This window comes from Salmo salar, chromosome ssa04 (assembly GCF_905237065.1).
Source record: "Salmo salar chromosome ssa04, Ssal_v3.1, whole genome shotgun sequence".
Taxonomy (NCBI): domain Eukaryota; kingdom Metazoa; phylum Chordata; class Actinopteri; order Salmoniformes; family Salmonidae; genus Salmo; species Salmo salar.
In genome coordinates this window covers 66,580,790-66,599,024 of record NC_059445.1, presented here as the reverse complement: position 1 = coordinate 66,599,024, position 18,235 = coordinate 66,580,790, and the positions used below count along the sequence as shown (strand labels likewise).

The window sequence follows — 18,235 nt, the reverse complement described above, 5'->3', positions numbered from 1 at the left end:
GCTCACTCACAATTTTGCCTAAGAACACAGCCATGAATAAAGCATGGTACCAACACATCCTCCGAGAGCAACTTCTCCCAACCATCCAGGAACAGTTTGGTGATGAACAGTGCCTTCCTTGATGGAGCACCTTGCCATAAGGCAAAAGTGATAACTAAGTGGCTCGGGGGAACAAAACATCGATATTTTGGGTCCATGGCCAGGAAACGCCCCAGACCTTAATCCCATTGAGAACCTGTGGTCAATCCTCAATAGGCGGGTGTAAAAACATCATAAACCCACAAATTCTGACAAACTCCGAGCATTGATTATGCAAGAATGGGCTGCCATCAGTCAGGATGTGGCCCAGAAGGTAATTGACAGTATGCCAGGGCGGATTGCAGAGGTCTTGAAAAAGAAGGGTCAACACTACAAATATTGACTTCTTTGCATCAACTTCATGTAATTGTCAAAAGCCTTTGACACTTATGAAATGCTTGTAATTATACTTCAGTATTCCAGAGTAACATCTGACAAAAATATCTAAAGACGCTGAAACAGCAAACTTTGTGGAAATTAATATTTGTGTCATTCTCAACTTTTGGCCACGACTGTAGATTGACATAGGCTAGTGCTTTTGCTGTTCGTTAGGCCTATTCTTGTTGGCTGACAAAATGAATGTGGACAATTTCTTCCAATATCTTCAATATGCACCTCGGAATTGGATAAGGACACACGCAGTTGCGTCCCCGACATGTCTGTCTTCATTTTTGGCCTGTGAGGAAAAAACCTGGTCACGTGACAGAGCCATGTGAGTGAGAGGGCTTCCGATCGCGCAGGGTGCATTACGGCCACACAGGCCGTAATCATCATTAGAATCTCATCATGCAGTCTCACAATGTATTAAAAATCTAAACATACAGCCCAACGTTTGTAGAACAACTAAAGTTACTCTAAATTAAGCATGTAGGCATACCTATTTCTTTGTTAACCGCTTAACACAGAATAGCCACATGTGCACTCCCTCAAATCGTTTGGAGACAATTTTATTCAGCTTTGTTCAATTATATTCTTCATACTATAAAATAATGCCACGGAATGATAAGCAAATATTGTCTGCTAAATTAACTAGTATAGCCCACAGCCATTTGGCAGAGCCACATAAGGACAACTCAGAGTATTCTATTATTTTCTTCTGAAATAGACTACATTTTCTTCAGATGTTTCTTTAGACCTGTCTAAAATAAATAATGGCATTATTGTGGTGTAGGCTATATTACATGGATTTATTAGACTTTTTAAAATGGCTTGTAGGCTTTGTGGAAGCCAGGAGATGCAAAATGTGTTTATGATAATTAACAGTCAATTACCGTGAGACTGACAGTTATTTGCTTGACAATCACCAGCTGGTGAAATTTTGTGACCGCCAAAGCCCTAAGTATGTCAGGTTTTTCACTCAACACATCAATACCTGAGTCTGTATACTACAGGACAAACAAACTTGAGGGACTTAGAATGCTCCCTATTGTCCAGGGTTTGGGCTGAAGGGTGTTCTATTCAAAACAATACTCTAAGACAAGGGAACACAATAGAAATGTTTCACCCGCAGATACTACAACAATTGTAGATTCTATAGTTAAATAGTATGTAACTTACATGTTGGCAACGCTCCACCTGGGATGAGAAGGCTTAAAGGGATAGTTGAATCTCAAATCAAACTTTGACAGATGTTTTCAGACCTGAAAAGCAATCTAATTTGAAGATTAGTTCACGTACGCTAGATATGCCTTACATCCACAAAATTTGACTGCTTTTGAGGTATGACAATGTCTCTGGCCAACCTTGTTTTTGGAGTGAATTATCACTTTGAATAAACAAGATATCTGCATGACATTGACCACTCTGTGTGTGTGTGTGTGTGTGTGTGTGTAGAGAGGAGCTGGGAAAGAACATCAATGCAGACGAGGCTGCAGCTATGGGTGCTGTGTACCAGGCCGCTGCCCTCAGCAAGGCCTTCAAAGTCAAACCCTTCCTGGTCAGGGAGGCAGCTGTTTTCCCCATCCAGGTAACACAGCTCATTCTTTTACATTGAACCCCACCCCTTTTTTAAAAAATAATTCCATTACCATCCATCCATTCCTTTTAGAGGAGACGAAACCCCAAAAGTTGTCTATTGTCAAGCCTCCCGAGTGGCACAGCGGTCTAATGCACTGCATCGCTGTGCCAGCCGGGTCACTACAGATCCTGGTTTGATACCAGGGTGAGTCGCATGTGATTGGGAGACCCATGAGGCAACACACAATTTGGCCCAGCCTCGTCCTGGATAGGGGAGGGTTTGGCCGGTTGGGATGTCCTTGTCCCATCGCGCTCTAGCGACTCCTTGTGGCGCCCGGGCGCATGCAATCGGACTTTGGTCGCCAGCTGTACGCCGTTTCCTCCAACACATTGGTGTGGCTGGCTTTTGGGTTAAGCGTGCATTGTGTCAAGAAGCAGTGCGGCTTGGCGGGGTCGTGTTTCGGAAGACGCACGGCTCTCGACCTTCGCCTCTCCCGAGTCTATACGGGAGTTGCAGCGATGGGACAAGACGGTAACTACCACTTGGATATTGGGGAATAAAAGGGGTAAAAAAAAAAAATAATTGTTAAGATGGGTCCACATCCCACGCCATCAGTTATGTAAGTTCAGCTATATACCTCAACCCAAAATGAATGGAAAAGCTTAGCACCACAACTCGATATCATACGGTGCTCATCTTTTCATTCATCTCTCTCATTCTCCAGGTGGAGTTCACCAGGGAGACGGAGGATGAGGATGGCTCCAGGAGCCTGAAACACAACAAGCGTATCCTGTTCCAGAGGATGGCCCCCTACCCCCAGCGCAAGGTCATCACCTTCAACCGCTACACTGATGACTTTGCCTTTGACATCAACTATGGAGACCTCAGCTTCTTGGGCCAAAATGACCTCAGGTGAGCACCTCCCCAATAAAGATGGGTTTAATTGGTAGGAACTTAGGGCCGGTTTCCTGGACACAGATTAAGCCTAGGCCTGGACTTAAAACCATGCTCAACGGAGAACCAATTATTTATTTTCCCAGGAGTTGGTTTAATCTGTGTCCAGGAAACTGACTTAAGCCAATCTGTGTGAAACAACACGGCAAAACTGTAGAGATGTAACGATTCACCGATGCGTATCAGAATCGGGTTTAAATGTTTAAGATACGAGTGCATTGGTCCACGGGAGCACAAACCGATCCAAATGTAGAATGAATCGGTCCGAAAATCTATTGTTTAAGCCTCCCTCAGTGCCTTCTGTGGTGGAGGGTCAGCCAGAGAAAGCACAGAGCGTAGGTGTCGTTGATTTTTGTCTGGTTGCGCGTGATTGGATCAGGGTGATGTCAATCACAACACTGCAGCACCTCTCCCAAGGAAAATTCTGGAAAATTAAGGATATACTGTAACAGCGTTAGTTTGCCATTGGCTATAGGCCAATTCTATTAGGGCTAAGGGGACAAATACAGTTTTGAATTGTAACAGAAGTCAAATAAACAGCCATAACACAACCTTATGTTGCATCTGATTTTAAATCTCCACCTCGCTTTCTTTTCCTTCCTTTCCTCTGCCAGTGTGTTTGGCTCTCTCAACCTGACCACAGTGCAGCTGTCTGGGGTGAGCAGCAGCTTCCAGAAGCACATGGATGCTGAGTCCAAGGGCATTAAGGCCCACTTCAACATGGATGAGAGTGGCATGCTCCTCCTGGACCGGGTCAGTACTATAGAATTACTTATAGAATGTGAATGATGTGATCTCTATTAGAGGTCGACCGATTAATTGGAATGGCCGATTAATTAGGGCCGATTTCAAGTTTTCATAACAATCGGAAATCGTTATTTTTGGATGCCGATTTGGCTGAATTTTTTTTATATATATATATATATATATATATTTTTTAGACCTTTATTTAACTAGGCAAGTCAGTTAAGAACACATTCTTATTTTCAATGACGGCCTAGGAACAGTGGGTTAACTGCCTTGTTCAGGGGCAGAACGACACACTTGTCAGCTCGGGGATTCAATCTTGCAACCTTACGGTTAACTAGTCCAACGCTCTAACCACCTGCTTTACATTGCACTCCACGAGGAGCCTGCCTGTTACGCAAATGCAGTAAGAAGCCAAGGTAAGTTGCTAGCTAGCATTAAACTTATCTTATAAAAAACAATCAATCAATCAATCATAATCACTAGTTAACTACACATGGTTGATGATATTACTAGTTAATCTAGCCTGTCCTGCGTTGCATATAATCGCTTAGGTACACGTTGCTCCAACCATAAACATCAATGCCTTTCTTAAAATCAATACACAAGTATATATTTTTAAACCTACATCTTTAGTTAATATTGCCTGCTAACATGAATTTCTTTTAACTAGGGAAAATGTGTCACTTCTCTTGCAAACAGAGTCAGGGTATATGCAGCAGTTTGGGCCGCATGGCTCGTTGCGAACTGTGAAGACTTTCTTCCTAACAAAGACAGCTGACTTTGCCAAACGGGGGATGATTTAACAAAAGCGCATTTGTGAAAAAAGCACAATCGTTGCACGACTGTACCTAACCATAAACATCAATGCCTTTCTTAAAATCAATACACAGAAGTGTATATATTTTTAAACCTGCATATTTAGCTAAAAGAAATCCAGGTTAGCAGGCAATATTAACCAGGTAAAATTGTGTCATTTCTCTTGCGTTCATTGCATGCAGAGTCAGGGTATATGCAACAGTTTTGGCCACCTGGCTCGTTGCGAACTAATTTGCTAGAATGTTACGTAGTTATGACATAACATTGAAGGTTGTGCAATGTAACAGGAATATTTAGACTTAGGGATGCCACCCGTTAGATAAAATACGGAACGGTTCCGTATTTCACTGAAAGAATAAGCGTTTTATTTTCGAGATGATAGTTTCCGGATTCTACCATATTAATGACCAAAGGCTCGTATTTCTGTGTGTTATTATGTTATAATTAAGTCTATGATTTGATAGAGCAGTGGTAGGCAGCAGCAGGCTCGTAAATGTAACAGCTTCCGTTCCTCTCCTCGCCCCAACCTGGGCTTGAACTAGGGACCCTCTGCACACATCAACAACTGACACCCACGAAGCATCGTTACCCTTCGCGCCACAAAAGCCGCGGCCTTTGTCGAGCAAGGAGAACAACTACTTCAGGTCTCAGAACGAGTGACGTCACCCGATTTTGAAACGCTATTCGCGCGCACCACCACTAACTAACTAGCTATTTCACATCGGTTACATAAGCATTCATTCAAACAGCACTTTCGTGCGTTTTGCCAGCAGCTCTTCGCTGTGCTTCAAGCATTGCGCTGTTTATGACTTCAAGCCTATCAATTCCCAAGATTAGGCTGGTGTAACCGATGTGAAATGGCTAGTTAGTTAGCGGGTGCGCGCTAATAGCGTTTCAAACGTCACTCGCTCTGAGACTTGGAGTAGTTGTTCACCTTGCTCTGCATGGGTAACGCTGCTTCGAGGGTGGCTGTTATCGATGTGTTCCTGGTTCGAGCCCAGGTAGGAGCGAGGAGAGGGACGGAAGCTATACTGTTACACTGGCAATACTAAAGTGCCTATAAGAACATCCAATAGTCAAAGGTATATGAAATACAAATCGTATAGAGAGAAATAGTCCTATAATTCCTATAATAACTACAACCTAAAACTTCTTACCTGGGAATATTGAAGACTCATGTTAAAAGGAACCGCCAGCTTTCTGATGTTCTGCGCAAGGAACTTAAACGTTAGCTTTCTTACATGGCACATATTGCACTTTTACTTTCTTCTCCAACACTTTGTTTTTGCATTATTTAAACCAAATTGAACATGTTTCATTATTTATTTGAGGCTAAATTGATTTTATTGATGTATTATATTAAGTTAAAATAAGTGTTCATTCAGTATTGTTGTAATTGTCATTATTACAAATAAAAACATTTTTTTTTAAAACGGACGATTTTAATTGGCTTTTTTTGGGCCTCCAATAATCGGTATCGGCGTTGAAAAATCATAATCGGTCGACCTCTAATCTCTATGGTCAGTGCACCCCTCTGATGCTTATGGAGCTCCTCTCTGGAAGTACAATAATGTCAGATACAAAACTTATCAGACATTTAACTTTTTTAAAGATGTTTGCAAATAATATGCATTTCATTTTTTCTTTAACGGTTTGATGATTTTGTAAGTACATGTAAAAAGTTCAAATTACTTTTTTAAAATGTAAAACCTACATCGTGTTTATCTCTGAGATCTGTAATACTTATCTACCAACATGAACCCAATTTCAAATTGGCTTGGTTTGAAGTCACTGAGTTGATTTGGACATGAAAATGTGCACTATTGAACTCATTGTTTTGGGGTAATCAATGCTAACATTAGCCTGTGGTGGTTTTAGCTATGCAAGCCTCATCGTAGGTTAGGAGGTGTTGACTCTTGGTCCATACACAAGGTCAGAAAGCAATGAACATGATTTTATTTTGGTGACTTATCACTTTAACTAATAGTTTATTTTTATTTTTAGGTGGAGTCTGTCTTTGAGACCATTGTGGAGGAGAAGGATGAGGAATCAACTCTGACAAGTGGGTTTTACGTAATCAATTGACATCTGATTTCCCCCCCCCATTAGTCAGTCATAGTCTCTTCCATGTCTGAATTCTGGCTCTTTTGATTTGTCAGAACTAGGAAATACCATTTCCAGCCTGTTTGGAGGGGGATCCTCAGAGCCCAACGCAAATGTGACGGAACCAGTTCAGGTAATCCTCTCCTCAGTCCCCATCCTAATGTAACATGCTCTAGAGTCCCTCTCCTTCACACTAAGTTCATGGCTGTCTAACTCTCCCTGCCTGTCCCCTATTGTTTCTGTGCCCAGGATGAGGAGGAGGTTCATACGGAGCCTGGGAAGGAGCAGGGCCAGAAGGAGGAGGCTGTTCCCCAGGAAGAGAAGCAGGAGCCTGGGGAGAAACAGGAGGAGGAAGTCCCAACCCAAGAGAAGACTATGGGAGAGGCATTGGACAGCAAGGCTGACCCTCAGGTAAGCACTCGGCTCAGTTGGATTCCACATGGACGCTCAGCCCTGGGGTGTAGTCAGTGCTTTCGTGTTTAATGAACATTTCGAAACTTAACATTTTATATGGAACATTTGGTTACAGGATGTTGTCAGTAAAGCATATACCTCACATGAATGAGTTTTACCTCGTTCTCTGTTTGAATTGGACATTAAATAACTAAGTGTCATTACCATTATGTAAATGAATCATCTTTCTCTGAAAAGGAGGGAGAAAAAAATGGAGAGGAGGCGGCGGAGGCGGCGGAGGAGGAGAAGGGGGCGGCGGCGGCGGAGGAGGAGAAGGGGGCGGAGGAGGAGAAGGGGGCGGCGGAGGAGAAGGGGGCGGCGGCGGAGGAGAAGGGGGCGGTGGAGAAGGGGGCGGCGGCGGAGGAGAAAGCCAAGCCTCAGAAGAGAACCAAGTTCTCTGAAGATGTCTCAGTGGAGCTCCAAGTGAACGACATCCTTAACCCTAGCTTGGAAGCTATCGCCTCCTCAAACAAGAAGTATGTTGCGCTATCTTTCCTTTTGACATTTTAGGAGGCTTCAAATGTGTGCAGGGTGGGGAAGTTAAACATTGATTTGTCAATCTATAATGATATTCATGTTGCATCCTGACTTGGTTCAAAACCTAGCAACTTCGCCAGAGGTTTTGGATCTCTTGGTGTAATGGTTAAGTTGTTTGACAGACTCATAGATCCAGGTTCGAGCCCCAGCAACCTCCAAATTCGCTGCAATAATGTTTTGATTTCCCCTTGACCTGACAGGCTCCAAGACCTGACTGATAGAGACCTGGAGAAGCAGGAGAGGGAGAAGACCCTGAACAGCCTTGAGGCATTCATTTTTGAGACCCAGGTTAGAACAGCACAACACTAGTATGCCCCCCCCTCCCCATAGGTGTGTGTATATAACCCACTTCTTGCAGCTGTCTAATTTCCCCCCCCTGTTTTCCTCTCCTTCCTCCTAAGGACAAGATGTACCAGGAGGAGTACCAGGCGGTGGTGTCAGAGGAGGAGAAGGAGGCCATCACGACCAAGCTGAGCGAGGCGTCGGCCTGGATGGATGAGGATGGCTACTCTGCAGTCACCAAGGAGCTGCGGGAAAAGCTGCAGGAGCTCAGGAAACTGTGCAAGGCCATGTTCTTCCGTGTGGAGGAGCGCAGGAAGTGGCCCGACCACCTGGCCGCCCTGGAGAGCATGCTCAACCACTCCAGCTTCTTCCTCAGGTGGGTCCTGACAGCTCTAGGATCAGCTTCCCCTAACCATTAGTAGGGAAAATGCTAAACGGATTTTACCAGTTAAGTTGACTGGGAACACATTCTCTTTTACAGAAACGACCTGGGGGGGGGAAGAGTTACAGGGGGAGGGGATGAATGAGCCAATTGGAAGCTGTAGATTAGGTGGCCATGATGGTATGAGGGCCAGATTGGGAATTTAGCCAGGACACTGGGGTAACACTCATACGATAAGTGCCATTGGCTCTTTAGTGACCCCAGAGAATCGGGACACCCTTTTTAACATCCCATCCTAAAGATGGCACCCGTCCCCTTCACGGCCCTGGAGCATTGGGATCTCCTTAGAACCCCCACACTGGCCCTCTAACGCCATTTCCAGCAGCATCGGGTCTCCCATCCAGGGAGCGACCAGAACCAACCCTGCTTAGCTTCAGAGGTGAAATTTACAATGCATCCATTTGACATGTTTTTTTTTTCCCTCAAGGAGCGTCAAACTAACACCAGAGGACGACCAAATCTTCACCGAAGTGGAGCTGAAGACGTTAGACAGAGTCATCAACGAGACCATTGTATGTAGTGATTCATAAACTTCTATTTGTTTTACTCATTGATACCTTTGCCGAGATTTTGTTTTGATGGACCATTACCTCAGGAATTCCAAATTACTCAAATATGAGATGATGTGGTTCACATGGTTATTGTCCCTCGTTTGTCATCAATGTGGAACAAAGAAACAACCTTTTTATTATTATTTGTTCATTTTTAACCCCCAACACCTCCCTCTCTTCTACAGACGTGGAAGAACGACACGGTGGCCGAGCAGGAGAAGCGTTCTCCCACAGAGCGGCCCGTGCTGCTGTCCAAAGACATTGAGTCCAAGCTGTCTCTGCTGGACCGCGAGGTCCACTACCTGCTGAACAAGGCCAAGTTTGCCAAGCCCAGGGCCAAGGCCAAGGCCAACAGCACTGCCTCGGAGAGCAGCAGCAAGGCCAACAGCAGCACCTCGGAGAGCAGCAGCAAGGCCAACAGCAGCAAAACAGAGGAGAAAGTCATACCTCCCAATGAGGAGACTAAAGACAAAGGTCAGAGAGAGTCTTTATATATATATCTATATAGGGAGGGTCATGTTCAACAGGCCACACCTTAGCAAAATGCTTTGAAACATAAAATCATGTAATTTGCCATGGAAGTGCTTCACATGATGTGTGCAATAACTTGTCAAAGATCCCTTTTAGACAAAAATGTAATTACCAATCAGACCCATCTTTTCATTGGTGGGATTTGTTTTCATTTGACAGAAACCACTAAGGTGGTGCAGCCAGAAGAGGAACCGCCCACCAAAGAGCCCACTGGACAGAACACAGACTCGTCCAGCCAATCGCAGCCTAAAGATGAAACTGCAAGTACAGGTACGTCTGCCAAAGCAACTATCCTTTTGCATGTGCAAATTGGCACCCAGTTGTCTTACAATTTCTCGCTATATAAGTGAGAATCTAATGGAAAGGAATAGAATTTGGCATTCCATTCGAGGTGGAGCAACTATGATGGTATAAAACCTTTTCAAAGTAATATGCTGTGCTGTTATTTACTAGAGTATAATATTGTATTCCTCCTCTCCATTTTCAGAATCAACAGAGAAAGACCAGTCGGAAAAGCATGTAGGGGATGAGTTATAACAGCTGGAACTGAGAAGATTTAATTGTATTTATTGACGATGTTTAATTGTTCAAGTTTCCTCCCCAAAAAAATGTAGGGGGGGGTTGTTTTTCCACCCACATGTTGAAAACCAGAAAGACATTGGATCAGCTCAGACACCTTGAGCTGTCTTAATCCCCCCTCCTTTCTCAATTTCTGTTGATCTTCATGCCCCTTGGCCACTATTACATCTCTCCTCTCACTGACATGGTGAGCAAGGAGCACTTAGTCTGGAATAACCAGTGAATGAACTGAACCCAAGACCTCAAGTTTCTATTCTACTATTCTGCCCTTAAGGTTTAGGCATACTTTCCTGCATGCAAACAACCTTATTTTGACCACTGTATAATTTGCCTGCATAGAACAGAACAAGTACCTGATACAAAATGTTTTGTTTTGGAAGGACCAATAATAACAGAACTCAATGTTTCCTCCCCTGCAAAATTCAGCTTTTGTCGCATTCTGTGATCAAAAAAGGTAGACTTTTCCTCTCAAGCACGGTTATCCTCAGATCTTCTGTGTTTTCTTTGGGCAAATCTTGCTTCCATTCACTTTTAATGTGTTTTGTCTGCTTGAGAAAGATCTCATTGGTGTGTTTCAGTTGTCTTTGAATATTGAATTCCTCGCTTAATGCCTTGTATTGTCGCTGAGAAAATGCAAAACAATCGTGGTGTGTATTCCGTACACCATGAGGAAAACTATCCTCAAAATATGATTGACAACCATCCACTGTGTTCATGTGTAAAATCCATATTTTATGTTTTTCAGAACCCTCTCTCCATGTTCGAATTAGCATTGGTCTTTCTGAAAATTCATAACTGACTTAGGATGAGGGTGAAAAAACATGTTACCTTGAATGACAGTTATCTTTTGATATGCAATACTTGTGCAGTCTAAATTGTACTCAATACAGATAGTTCAGTAAACTTACTTCAATCACCAAGGGGCTGCCATGGGCTATGTTCAATAGGCGGAAAACATTGTTGCAATGGAGTGAAATGGCACATTATCGTATTCCGTTGCATAACGTTTTGTTACAATGAACACTACCCTGGTGTTTGTGTATGGATGCCAGTATGAATTTGAGGACTGCTCGACTGTGTTGCACTGTCTGAAAAATAAGCAGATAATATTGTCCATGTTTCAAGCTGCTTGAACCTCTAACAGAGGTGTCCCACTGGGTAAATCAACGTTTCCACTTAATTTCAATGAAATGATGTTGAACCAAGTGGAATAGATGTTGAATTGACATCTGTACCCAGTGGGATGATTTCTGCTCTTTGCGTCACCTCGGGATGGTTTGTGGGGGGGAATAAACGGGAAGGGAGATGCCAACGTTTTTGTTTCTAAACTTTGAATGAATGTTTTTTTAAGACGGGTTTTTTTTTTTTACAGAAATGATGGATGGATGAACAGTGGCATGTGTATTTATTCCCTCAATCCATGTCTTTAAAAAATAAAGTGTCTTCAAATACACATTCAACGGTACCATTGTAACTTTGGGCTAGGGTCCATTCTGTAATCAGGTAATGGTTTCACTCCAATTCATTGAGTTTAAATTCCAGAACGGCCTGTTTGAATGTGTAATTGTCTGAGGCTGGAGAACTTCAAGGGCAGCAGGACAGATTATGAAACATCATGGAAAAACAACAAGCCATTTTATGATAGATTTTAAAAGTAAAATATGAGTGTGGTTTTATACACCAGTATTTGTAAAAACGGGGAAATTGAAAGAAATGTTATAGAAAAATTGCATTTAAATATGATTTGATGGACAGCATCAAAGAAGCCCTTGAAACTAATACACCAAAATAGGTAGTCATGTTTGATTTGACATTTTGAATTATGATAATAGATATTGAATAGCATCCATGTATACTTGACCTTACCCCCAGACAAAGAAGATAGACTTTAAACACCTTTAAAATGGAAATAAACTATTTAAACATGCAGTGCTATATGTGCAGGTTACACAGATATATTCATTAAGTTATTGCACTGTCACTGACCCACCTACTTTAAGTCAATGATCACAAGAACTAGGACAGAGGAAACAACCTTAAGAGTAACAGGACAAAGCCTTCCCCTAAAAACTGTCACTCCTTTGTAGAGAAGAGCATTCTCTTCTCTGTGGCCCCAATGGTCCTTGGCACAACGATCCAGTAGGCAATGAAGGCTACCATAGAGATACAGAGCGCGCCAACAATCCCTGCTGCTATGGCAACACCCTGCAAGGATCTGTGTTTTCCACCAAACTGCTCGGCAACTGCAAAGAGGACACAGGTTGAGAGAACTTTTGTATTATGATATCCTTTGAAATTCCAATATAAAGTACTCCATAGGGAAAAGGTTGCAGTGTCTATACGTATAATGCAGTACCATTAAAGTTTGGACACCTGCTCATTCAAGGGTTTTTCTTTTCTTTTACTATTTTCTACATTGTAGAATGATAGTGAGAACATCAACTATGAAATAACACATTGAATCATGTAGTAACCAAAAAAGTGTTAAACAAATCAAAATATATTTCAGATTCTTCAAAGTAAACACCCTTTGCACACTCGGCATTCTCTCAACCAGCTTCACCTGGAAGGCTTTTCCAACAGTCTTGGAGTTCCCACATATGCTGAGCACTCGTTGGCTGCTTTTCCTTCACTCTGCAGTCCAATTCATCCCAAACATCTCAATTGGGTTGAGGTCGGTTGATAGTGGCGGCGAGGTCATCTGACGCAGCACTCCTTAACTCTCCTTCTTAGTCAAATAGCCCTTACACAGCCTGGAGGCGTGTTGGGTCATTGTCCTGTTAAACAAATGATGGTCCCACTAAGCTCAAACCAGATGGGATGGTGTATAGCTGCAGAATGCTGTGGTAGCCATGCTGGTTAAGTGTGCCTTGAATTCTAAATAAATCAGACCGTGTCACCAGCAAAGCACCCCCTCACCATCACGCCACCTCCATGCTTCACGGTGGGAACCACCAATGGGGAGATCATCCGTTCACCTACTCTGCGTCTCACAAAGACATGGCGGTTGGAACCAAAAATCTCAAATTTGGACTCATCAGACCAAAGAACACATTTCTGACAATCTAATGTCCATTGCTCATGTTTCTGAGCCCAAGCAAGTCTCTTCTTATTGGTGTCCTTTAGTAGTGGTTTCTTTGCAGCAATTTGACCATGAAGGCATGATTCACGCAGTCTCTGAACAGCTGATGTTGAGATGTGTATGTTACTTGAACTCTGAAGCATTTATTTGTGCTGCAATTTCTGAGGCTGGTAACTCTAATGAACTTATCCTCTGCAGCAGATATAACTCTGGGTCTTCCTTTCCTGTGGCGGTCCTCATGAGAGCCAGAAATAGTAAAAATAAAGAAAAACCCTGGAATAGGTAGGTGCATCCAAACTTTGGACTGGTACTGTAGCTTTATCAATAGTTGTGATGAAAAGCAGATGCATACCTTCAGATACAATTGCGACAGTATCACCTGCATAAGAAAGAAAAGGAAATTCGTGCGTTCATAACATGAAAACCCCCTCAACCAAAACGGCATTACTGGTATATGAACGTGCAGTAAGTACATGTGCTCAGTAAAGTGTTACTGCGCCTTCAATATCTTTTAATCATTTTAGTCATTCTTGCTGATGGATCATTGAATGCTGAAGCACAGAGGAATGCTGATGTGAATGATGGTCATGAACAGTCAGTGGTTGTTGCTCACCGTTGTCCACTTGGGTGCGGATGGGGCCGGAGCTGACTGTGGCTGTGTCGGTCACAGACGTGTCCTGGACCTCCCGCTTCCTCCTTGAGCTGATGATGTCCGTGCAGTTCTGAGAAAAGGGGTGGTTGGAATAGCTTTCTTACACAAGGTCATAGGTCATTGCTAGCATCATCTACTGTATGTTGCTCCATTGTTTCTCTTGTGGTGGCCCATTCATTGGTATGAAGTTATGAACATCTAAGTCCCGTTTATACCTGCCCCTAACGTGCATCCGTCATCCTGATCTTGACCTAATCTTGTCTGTTTACACTTATAAGATCTGATCACAATGCAACTTTTAATCGTAGTTTTTGTCATTGTTGTTCTGAACCCACTGCCCGCAAGTCGTCTTTAAATTTGTGTCATTTAATTAGCCATGAAGATGTGGCCATTTATTTTATGTAATAAAATAATCAAAGTCATAATTGCTCAATGAGTCTGTGACCGTGGTTGCGAGAAAAAAAATGTTTGGTGTGCTCTTTTTTTTGTTTAAGCACCTGCCCCCCAAAAGGTCTGTGCACGGCCCTGGACATAGTGCCCCAAATCTCACAATGCTTGGATAGGTGTTTAAAGTGCCAGTAACCACATCTGACCATGCAATCTAATGCCCGACTGCAATTACGTGGCATTCAATTGTTGGTTAATTGGTGCATCACAACTACTTTGCAGATGGGCTGGAATGTGGCTACAACGTCCGCACAGGAGCAGTGACTGACCTGTTGCAGGGAGGTGCAGACGGACCTCTCACAGAGTCTGGTAGAGCAGTGCAGGTAGAAAGTGGACAAGGTCCTGTTCTTGTGCTGGACGAAGCGGAAGGCCTCAAACGAGAAACGAGCTTCCTGCTGTTGCCCATTCACCCCCATCACCGTCTGGCCATCCCGGTTACACCTGAGCGAGGCAAGGCACTAAGTTATGTCAAGGAAAAAACTAGGTGATCTTGATAACATGATAATTAATCAATAGCTAGAATGTAGCTGCAACTGAGTTTCTAGTCTTTTCCCCATTTACTGTATGTACATGTTTTGTCCTATAGGATGTCTGAATATCTTAGTAATCTAATTATTCCCTAAAAGTGAAGCTTTGTGTGACTGACAACGTGTCCCAAAGGAGTAAGCTCGCACAGTTTTGTCTGGGTTGTCTCACTTACCCAACAAAGAGGTCATAATAAGTGCTGTTGACGGGGTAAGGACTGGTTGTGGCATAGCATCGGTCCAACAACACGTTGAACCTAGAAATGATGGAGAAGAAAATAATTGTTGCCGAAAATGTATTTTCTTTCATGTGAAATATTTGGCAATATTCTAAATGGGACCATTGACATAGTTTCTTTAAAAAGTTGATAATGAGGTTTGATAGGAAATGACATACTCCATCACAATATAGTCTACTACAGTCAGTAAATAACTACCAGTATTTTTTTTTCACTTTCATGAAACCTAGTTCCGGCCACTTAATCTGATTGGACGAGATGCGTTAGCCGCTCCGCGTTGGCCGGAAACAACACCCTTTAACTGTGACTATATTCACCATATAGCATGGCCTCTTGTGCCTTATTGCTTAAAACTCCATGTTTTCTTCAATCCAGATTTACTATACTCGTACCTTCCAGTGAGATTGGTGGCCTTGACCTCCACAAAGATGCGTGTCTTCAACGTCAAGCCTCCCTCAGGGACCTTGAGCTGGGTTGTGTAGTACCTGTCCTTGGAGCCAATCGGAACAAGATGGGGAAGACTGTCATTTGGGATCATTCAAGCATTCACAAGCACATTGGTCCTCTCAATATAGTTTAATTCAATTATGAACATTCATACCAGAAATACTGGAGGAAATCAGAAAGTAAAAAATAATACAAACATTTAGTGTGTTATTCCCTCCAGATCAATTTGGAAACTGCTAACACAGTTTTTTCCATGTGTACACTAAATATTATCTACAATTAGTGATTACACCTCACTTCCTTCTCCTCTGTCATAGAAAATGGATCATAGAAACACATTCTTACCGAGTAGAGCGTCATACTCAGGGTACTGATGAAACTCCCATTGCTGTCTTTGACGGCTAGGCTCACCCCAGACCTGTTTGTAAAAAACAAAATGTCTGTCTGTTAGCTACTATCAATTGCTCGAGAAAAACTGCAGCGTATCACCATCCAGGTCACCATATGATACACCGTATGATTCAACCCATAACACAAAACTCAGAAGCATTAGTCCACCCGCCATAACCAGCTACGGTAACTCCATACTTGCAAACACCACGTCACTGCTATGGTCAGGTTTGAGGTTGTTTTTATTTAAACTCGGTTCAGTCCCAGTTTGCATGAAACAATACTCCAATATCAATGTTATTGCAATCTTGTTATTTCTATTTGTTCTGGCATGAATCTGCCTCCATTTGATAACTTCCCATTAAGGGTTTTACTATTGAGGAAGTCCTTCCCTGAATTGAATTAGTTCAGATGAATTGACCCCAAACCTTGGTTATCATGAGTGAACCTACGAGAAAAGGTGGCCTGGGTTACTCACACAGTCATCTCAGTGTTGTTGACCAAGTACTGGAGTGGATAGCGGCAGGAGAATTTGTAAATCATTTCCTGGCGGTAGGTGATCGTTCCCGCACTGGGGTCCAGAGAGTTGATCATGCCCGAGATGTTTACAAACTGAACGCTGGAGAAATCCGCAAAGAGCCCAGAACCCACCTCCTGAGTGATCTGTATCAGAGAGAGAGAGAGTCACATGTTACTAGGTTCAGGGTAAAATCTATCTACCCAGAGTTGAAGCAACATCTTCTAGTGTCAACCACCAAATGACTCCTCCACAGTCAGTGTGATACCATAGAAATAAAATTACTCAAACAAACTAGAATTACCTTTATTTTGTTGTTGCAGGCGGACACCGCCTCTTCTGTGATGGAGAAGTTGTATTTCAGAATAGGCGGGTCGACAGTCCAATCGGGTATCCCCCGGCACTCTCCCTTGAAGTACTGAGCGTTGAGGGACATCAGTGTTTCATTGTATCCACCGAAGTAGACGGGACATAGCAAGATATGGAGCTCCATGCGATTCGTGCCACAGTAGACCTTAATGTCAGTGTTGGCTGAGGGGACACCAGGTCACACATTACCACAGTAGACTGTCCACTACTGTTCTGCCCACTTAACTCCTACAGTAGCTATAGGCACTTTGTTTACTACAAGAAAGGCAAGCATATCCAAAGGGGAATTTGAGTGCAATATTTAACATTTCTACAGTAGATTTGTCTGCCCAGTACCTCATGAGTGTGCATGACCACATTTTCATTGCCTTTAAACCACGCAAACATGTTTACCTGACACCTGCGACCATGACACACATCTAACCCCATTCATAAACTGCAAAGATGCATGACATCACATCTGGCCTTGATCTATTTCCCATTGCCCACATATAGACCTCACTCAAAAAAACAAAGACTCCACAAACTGTTGGGTGGCCCCAACTGACAACTGACTTACGTGGTAAAGAAGGAAAGGTGTAAGGGGGACAGGAAAGGAAAGGTGTGAGACAGGTAGGGAGGAAGTGGAATTTGGGCTGCAGCTCCACTGACCTGGCTCCCTGAATGTACGGTGTGTGCTGCAGTAGTCATTTTGAGCCTGGACGAGAGGAATCAGAGCAAGCTGATACATGAGGGCCCGCCACATTGTCTTCAAACCAAAGGAGGGGCAAACCCAGATATCAGGATCTCTCTCTGAACTGCTTTTGCAAGGCCAATCTGACAGGTGAAATGTAAAATATTTTAATGTTCATATATATATAGCTTTGAATTCAAATTGTACGTTTTCTCATTGTGAAGAGAATTTGACAAATGTAATTAATCCCAGTAGGAAATATAAAAGTAAAATATTTCTTCACAAAATGAAGAGCAAAGGTACATTTATAGTGAATGGAGTCATGTGATAACTACGTACATGTAAGCACCCTATATGTTTTCTTTGTTTCTTTTCATCCTTAAATTAACCAGGTGAGTCCAATTAATCTATTAATGTATTTTTCAATGGCACCCTAATTTCCCTTCCCATTCCTCCTGTTGCATTGTTAACAATAATAATTGAGAAGATGTGAAATTACCTTGTGTGATGTATCTTTCCTCTCCTCTCTTTCAGTCTCTCTTTCTTATTCTCTTTCTCCCTTCATGAATCACAGCTATTTATACTGGCCTCCTTTGCAGTGAAGGGGTGTGAAAGAGGGCAACCGACAAAAAACAGGGGCTGGGAGAAGAAAAGGGAATGCCAAGAGAGCAATGCGAGAAGCTTAAACACCACTGGTGACTGCTTTGTCTTCAGGATCATCTGGCACATCTCTGGAAAACAAGAACCTTTTATATTTAGTGGAAGTCTCTATGTTCTCCAGCTCTACACCACCAGTCTAAAGTTTTAGAACACACACTCATTCAAGGGTTTTCTTTATTTGTACTATTTTCTACATTGAGAT

At 42.8% G+C, this 18,235-nt stretch overlaps 2 protein-coding genes across 2 annotated transcripts in view; one reads left to right on the top strand and one right to left on the bottom strand.

The window, feature by feature from the left end:
• The window catches only part of LOC100380749 (hypoxia up-regulated protein 1), a 23,262-nt gene extending 11,776 nt beyond the window's left edge, over positions 1-11,486 (top strand). Inside the window, exons 13-25 of the mRNA XM_014197590.2 lie at positions 1,912-2,044; positions 2,760-2,947; positions 3,604-3,742; positions 6,560-6,617; positions 6,715-6,791; positions 6,908-7,069; positions 7,310-7,587; positions 7,849-7,936; positions 8,050-8,306; positions 8,800-8,884; positions 9,109-9,397; positions 9,614-9,724; positions 9,942-11,486. Coding sequence (XP_014053065.2) covers positions 1,912-2,044; positions 2,760-2,947; positions 3,604-3,742; positions 6,560-6,617; positions 6,715-6,791; positions 6,908-7,069; positions 7,310-7,587; positions 7,849-7,936; positions 8,050-8,306; positions 8,800-8,884; positions 9,109-9,397; positions 9,614-9,724; positions 9,942-9,991 — 1,915 coding nt within the window. The 3' untranslated portion in view covers positions 9,992-11,486. The remainder of the gene's footprint in view (positions 1-1,911; positions 2,045-2,759; positions 2,948-3,603; positions 3,743-6,559; positions 6,618-6,714; positions 6,792-6,907; positions 7,070-7,309; positions 7,588-7,848; positions 7,937-8,049; positions 8,307-8,799; positions 8,885-9,108; positions 9,398-9,613; positions 9,725-9,941) is intronic.
• On the bottom strand, positions 11,354-18,235 carry si:ch73-261i21.5 (zona pellucida-like domain-containing protein 1). The gene is made up of 11 exons (XM_014197593.2): positions 17,873-18,235; positions 17,352-17,516; positions 16,636-16,862; positions 16,293-16,477; positions 15,770-15,842; positions 15,370-15,467; positions 14,915-14,995; positions 14,484-14,655; positions 13,729-13,837; positions 13,468-13,494; positions 11,354-12,276 (listed from the first exon to the last, which is right to left on the bottom strand). The coding sequence occupies exons 2-11, from the start codon at positions 17,443-17,445 to the stop codon at positions 12,107-12,109; spliced, it is 1,236 nt and encodes a 411-aa protein (XP_014053068.1). The 5' UTR covers positions 17,446-17,516; positions 17,873-18,235; the 3' UTR covers positions 11,354-12,106.

Excerpts from the sequence above, each read along its gene's own strand:
- si:ch73-261i21.5 (XM_014197593.2), bottom strand. The coding sequence starts at position 17,445 with ATGTGGCGGGCCCTCATGTATCAGCTTGCTCTGATTCCTCTCGTCCAG. Across the intron at positions 15,468-15,769 it reads TGAGTATGACGCTCTACTCG|GACAGGTACTACACAACCCA; the intron begins GTAAGAATGTGT and ends ATTGGCTCCAAG. Across the intron at positions 13,495-13,728 it reads CCGCACCCAAGTGGACAACG|GTGATACTGTCGCAATTGTA; the intron begins GTGAGCAACAAC and ends TTTCTTATGCAG.